The sequence below is a fragment of the Triticum dicoccoides genome, chromosome 7B (assembly GCF_002162155.2).
Source record: "Triticum dicoccoides isolate Atlit2015 ecotype Zavitan chromosome 7B, WEW_v2.0, whole genome shotgun sequence".
Taxonomy (NCBI): Eukaryota; Viridiplantae; Streptophyta; class Magnoliopsida; order Poales; family Poaceae; genus Triticum; species Triticum dicoccoides.
Genome location: NC_041393.1, coordinates 48,706,576 through 48,713,037, shown reverse-complemented (window position 1 = coordinate 48,713,037; position 6,462 = coordinate 48,706,576). Strand labels below are relative to the sequence as shown.

General features: G+C 45.2%; 1 protein-coding gene across 1 annotated transcript; it reads right to left on the bottom strand.

The window, feature by feature from the left end:
- Nucleotides 1-4,931: 4,931 nt before the first annotated feature.
- LOC119337200 (protein STRICTOSIDINE SYNTHASE-LIKE 10-like) lies at nucleotides 4,932-5,978 on the bottom strand. Its single transcript, XM_037609320.1, has one exon. It carries the CDS (start codon nucleotides 5,976-5,978, stop codon nucleotides 4,932-4,934), a length of 1,047 nt encoding a protein of 348 aa, XP_037465217.1.
- Between the last annotated feature and the right edge of the window lie 484 nt (nucleotides 5,979-6,462).

Below are 6,462 nucleotides of genomic sequence, written 5' to 3'. Positions count from 1 at the left end.
GGAGGAAGGTTATACAAACATAGAGTCACAGGCCAGGTGCTATGGTTGCTGCTCTGCTCCCCAAAAGGATTAATGCCATCTGCGCTTAGACCAAACCATACGCTCCTTGCGTCATCTGCAAACTCCTTCCCGTACTTTCTTTCGATTTTTCTCCACTGCGACCCGTCAGCGGGTACTCTCAACTTTCCGTCTTTCTTACGGTCTTCTCTGTGCCATCGCATCGCCTTGGCATGCTCTTTGTTTTGGAACAAACATTTCAACCGTGGTATTATAGGAGAATACCACATCACCTTGGCAGGAATCTTCTTCCTGGGGCGCTCGCCCTCGACATCACCATGCTCATCGCGGCTGATCTTATAGCGCAATGCACCACATACCGGGCAAGCGTTCAAATCCTCGTACTCACCGCGGTAGAGGATGCAATTATTAGGGCATGCATGTATCTTCTGCACCTCTAACCCTAGAGGGCAGACATCCTTCTTTGCTTCGTACGTACTCTCGGGCAATTCGTTGTCCTTTGGAAGCATATCCTTTATCATTACCAGCAACTTTCAGAATCCCTTGTCCGATACACCATTCTCTACCTTCCATTGCAGCAATTCCAGTGTGTTGCCCAACTTTTTCTTGTCACCTACGCAATTCGGGTACAACAATTTTTTGTGATCCTCTAACATGCGCTGCAACTTCTTCTTCTTCAAATCACTTGCGCAGTTTCTCTTTGCATCGGCAATGGCCCGACCTAGATCATCAACGGGCTCATCTAATGCCTCTTCTTCAGCTTCTTCCCGCATTGCCGGCTCAGCTTCTTCCCGCATTACCGGCTCAGCTTCTTCCCCCATTGTTGTATCATCGTATTCAGGGAACCCATGGCCAGGATAGCTGTCGTTGTCCTCTTCTTCTTCATTGTCTTCCATCATAACCCCTCTTTCTCCGTGCTTGGTCCAAACATTATAGTGGGGCATGAAACCGGACTCAAACAGGTGGACGTGAATGGTTCTTGACGTAGAGTAATTGCGACCATTCTTACAGCCAGCACATGGACAAGGCATAAAACCATCCGCCCGCTTGTTTGCCTCAGCCGCAAGCAGAAAAGTATGCACGCCCTCAACGAACTGGGGAGAGCATCGGTCATCGTACATCCATTGCCGGCTCATCTTCATTACACAACACCGAATAGACCAAATTAATACAAGTTCATACATAAAGTTCATACAACACTTAAATACAACAAACAAATAACTCTCTAGCTAAAGCATTTAAATGCAACAACAAATGCGATCAAGATCGTAACTAGGGTAACAATTGATCCAACAGCATAATGATACCAAGCCTCACTATCGATGGCATATTTTGTAATCTTTCTAATCTTCAAGCGCATTTTCTCCATCTTGATCTTGTGATCATCGACGACATCGGCAACATGCAACTCCAATTCCATCTTCCCCCCCTCAATTCTTTTCAATTTTTCTTTCAAGTACTCGTTTTCTTTTTCAACTAAATTTAACCTCTCGACAATAGGGTCGGTTGGAATTTCCGGTTCACATACCTCCTAGATAAAAATATCTATGTCAACTTGATGGGCATAATTTGTCATAAACACGAAATGCAACAAATAGTTTTAAAAGAGAATATACCACATTCGAATCATAACAAGGACGAGGGCCGACGGGGACGGATATCAAAACCATGGCACTATGTATAACAAACAACGTACAGGTAAGATAATTATTATACGAGTAACTATATATCCAAATCACACAAACATCAATTTTTTATATAAAATTTCATGAACAAGAGGCTCACCACAAGATGGTGCCGGCGACGGGACGGTGCGGGCAATCGACGGTGGTTACCATGGAGATTTAGAAGGCACTAAGTAAACCACACCTACATATGCAAACTAAGTGTTATTTTGACCTCAAATTGCATATAAATCAAATACTACCACATATAATTCCTCCCAAATTACTAAAACCCACAATTAATCACTATATAAACCAATGCAAGAGCTAATGTAGCAATGAGAGATGAAAGGACAAAGTTGCTAACCTTGGTGATCATTTGAATGGATGAGGGCCTGCAAATCTTGACAAATTTGGGGCAAATTTTGTGATGAACTCGAGAGGAAGAAGGGAAGAACAGAGGAGAGGGAGAGGGGAAAGGGGGAAGAACAGAGTGCGGGTGGACAAAGGATTTATATAGGACGACCTTTAGTACCGGTTCGTGCCACGAACCGGTACTAAAGGTGCTGGAAGGGCCCCACTCTGACAACATCCTGCCACCACTCTCATTAGTACCGGTTCGTGGCACGAACCGGTGCTAAAGGTTTGCCATGAACCGGTACTAAAGAGCTCCTCCCGGCTAGCCGTTGGAACCGGCACTAATGGACACATTAGTGCCGGTTCTGTTACAAACCGGGACTAATGTGTCTCGCATTTGACCCTTTTTCTACTAGTGATACCTAGGTCAGATGAGGATTGTGCCTGTTGGGAGGGACGAATCATACAATCTTCGATGGCTGCCTTCATTCTTGAACCGAGACAACGCCGCCACGCGATGGAACGATGGCCGTGCGGACCCAACCTAGTGGAGATGACCGAGACGGCGACGGGCTAGTGAGCGAGCCCGTGAGCATCATGGATAATGGTGGGCAGGTGCTGGACGAGAAGTAGGTGACCGTGACAGCGATGGGGTTGCGAGCAACCATCAGATGTGACGACACACCGGGGTCCTCCTCCATTTCTAAAAAAAAATCAGATGTGACGACACACCAGCGCGGTACGTCTCAGGGCCACAAGGGCCACAAGGTCAATTCATGGAGGAGACATCCGGGCCAGCGAGGGGATTGGAGAGGTTGGCGATGGAGGGGATTTGGGATGAGTCGGGCGACATACACATGACAATGAAGGAATTTGGGGTAGTTGCATTTTATTCGGGAGGGGTTATGGGTGGACCTCGCAAGAAAATTGGGAGGGGTTTCGTAAAAAAGGGAAATCAGAAGATTTGTGCGGGCATCAATGGATTTTGCAAAGCAATCCACGTCATGGGTTGAAACACGAATCGATGGTGCATGACAGGTCTTATGAATTGATCCCGTCAGACGTTTGGTAGAAAGCATTTCCCATGAAGTACTAGTAAGCGTGCACATGCAACGCACATCTTGACAAACATAAATATTAATAACCACTGTATTATTGAATATTGTACATTTCACTATAATTTTATATATTTTGGTAACTGCAATAACAATTGAGCACAAATATTGAAGCAGCAATATCTAAAGTACATCACACGAACTGGCACAACCCCTTGGCCTTGCTTTCGTCATCTTTTTTAAGGCTGTTGGCCAACTGAATAACCGTTGTACAAAATCACCTTCACGCTCAGTTTATGATAGTTCACTAATTTCTACTTCGTGGAGACGATCGAGCACAAGTTTCTTAGTTTTCCGGTGTGTTGGCTGATCACAAATGCAACTCAATAGGCATGGAGTCTGCACCTGAAGTGATGAGCATATCAACATTTGTAAGATTAACCGATACATTTTATGACAAAAAAGAGACGAAATTATAAATTATCAGACTACCTGAGTACTTCGAGATGCATCAGTACCCTTTAAGAAAAAACAACACTAGGAAATAGTTTGAAGCTACTGATACATTTCATGACGGAAAAGAGACAAAATTACCCCGTTTTTTTTCTAGGCAACCTGAAGAAAGTTGATTGATGGTACAAAGTCATAGTTTGTACCTGCACCGTAGCCTAGGTTTGGTTCAATGTGTAATTCAACATGTAGAAAGGATATGAATAGTTGGATATATATTACCGACTAAGCAACTCCGGAAGAATTATCAGCTAATTATCTAAAACGACAGAAGACCACGATCCAAACATGTATGTTAACAGCATGGCGATGGTATACTAGACACTTTGGGGTCCGTCATAGAGCATAATGGATATAGCAAATATGGAGGGAAGCTAGTTTGTCCATTGAGCAATGCACTATTGCTCTCGTTACTGGCATCACATATTCACTGATGATTTTCTACATTCTCCTCAACTGTTGTCTCAGCTTCTACTTCTTTGCCTCTCTCAACGACGATCTATATATATGATAGTGGCAGGAGTGTTTGCTGAATAATGATGCTAATTGCCGGGATCCAAACATGACGCACACAGAACATTGTCCAACTACAAGGTTGAATGTTGTTTAGCCAGTACTATTTTATATTTGTACCAATTCATAGCTCGGTAAAGATCATGAATTATGTGAAAAATGCATTTAAACAACACAGTTATGTAGTAGGACAGATGGATCATTCAAATTTAAAAAGGGAAAGTTGTGACTGTGCTATTAAGGTTCAAATATTTAGTGAACATGTATCTTATTTATTTTCAGTAACAACTTCAAGGTTTTAGGCCAATTCTTTCCTTGATTTTTAATGAGCTAGTTCAGGATTTTATGGTTTGAAATAAAGAAGACAAATGGTACTTCTTCATGATAACATAGTTCTTTAACTAAGCAGCGTGACCTAGATATATTTTGCCAAGAGTCACTTAGCTGATTTTCAATTTCTCAACAATTGATTTCTCTTACAAAGTTCTTCTGCTTTTGCAAGATTGCGTTGTCTCGTTTTTTGTGAGTATTAATCTGTGCTCCTATGCTAACTATATTTGATGTTCACAACGATGCTAGTGCTTTCTTCAGTCTTTGGAACTCACATATCTACTATTATCTAGTACTACGGGAAAAACAGTTCCATACATTTTATAATGACAATACATGAAGGTCGTCAAACAGAAAACTCCTCTAATATAACACATACTAATAATAGTCTTACAAATAAAATCAGTCCAAACAAAATCATAACAAAAAAATTTAAAAGGCACATGTCCTAGGAAAATCCTTAATTCACTACTAATTGATTTCTCTATTTGCGCGTGACGACGGACACATAGTGAAGCTCGACGGATCCCATGAACAATCTTCCACCTTTCCTCTCCACCACCTCAGTCGGCCTCACGCTCTTGGGTCCCCGCATCTCCTCGATTATTTTTCCCTCGGCATCGATCCTCAATGCTAGCAGGTGGCTATCAACGCCAAAGGGGAGCTCAGCCTTCTCACGGTGCAGTGCCACCCAGTATCCTCCTTTCTTGTCGGGCCTCACATTGTCTGGATAGCCAGGGAGGTCGGCGAATAGCTCCATCGTGCCCGCCTTGGAGCCCTTGATCCAGTATCGTAGCAGCTTACACGGCCCGGTCGATGAGATGACAAGATGTGTCCGATCAGCACTGATGGCGAGGCCATTGGGGTAAGTGATGTCGGCCTGGAGCACGACGGCCTTTCCTGTCCGTGGGTCATACCTCAATAGCCGACCCGTTGAGTCTCCAGTTCTTGTCACCATCTCATGTTGCGACCTATTGTAGTTCCTGGAGCTGTCCGTGAAGTAGACCTCGCCGGTTACCTGGTCGATGTCCACCCCGTTGGTGAAGCGGAGAGGTACGCCATCAACCTCCGTGACAAGCACAGTCGCCTCCCCGCCGCCTGGCGCGACCCTCATGAGCCCCTTGTAGGCGTCGGCAATGTACAGGTACCCGGACTTGAGGTGGAACCGCAGACCGAGCGGCCGGCCGCAGTGGCCCTCGGTGACGGTCTCCGGGCGAAGGAGAGACGCCGTGCACGCCTCACTGCTGTAGTCGGGGTTGTAGGTGTACGTCGACCAGCCAAGCTTGTCGCCATTCCACTTAAGCACGCGGCCGTCGGACACGCCGCTGTATGGACCCTGGCCTTTGGCGTCGAAGGCGACACTCTCCGGGCCACGCAGCAGTCCGCGTGGCAGCGGCAGGTGGCGCGTCCGCGTGGCGTCGATGCTGGGGACGCCGGCGGCCGCAACGGTGGTGGGCGAGAAGCAAAAGATTAGGAGCAGCACGGCGAGCGAGATAGTCGCCGCGGCGACACCCCTCGTGCCGCTCGCCATGTCGATTTGCTTCGCTAGGACGATCCCGTAGGTGTTTCGCTGTTTCGATCGATTGGTGATGTTGTTGGCTCGCTAGATTGATGGCCTGCCTCGTTTGGTGCCTCTGCTCTTATACTGATTTTTGGTCTCCGAGTGCCTGCATGATTCGGCCGTCCTCCTCCGGGTCCGATTCCTTTTCATGGTTCCTTTTTTTCTGAACGCGGGAGGAACTGTTTGCCTGCCCTGCCACTTCTCCTATTTGGGCCACACTCCTACTTGGGCCGAGATTAGCGGGTGTTCATCGACCCTATTTTGTCTTTTTATTATATATAAAATATTTTTGTTCATTTTTATCATAATTTTTTGTAGTGTCTTTTGAGTTTCGTAATTAGATTAATTATTATGCTTCTATTTAAGAAAATGGTCAAGAAATTTTCACCGATCTACACATAGTACAATACTTGTTTTGATAGTATAACTTTTTCCTATTAAAAATAAATTACTA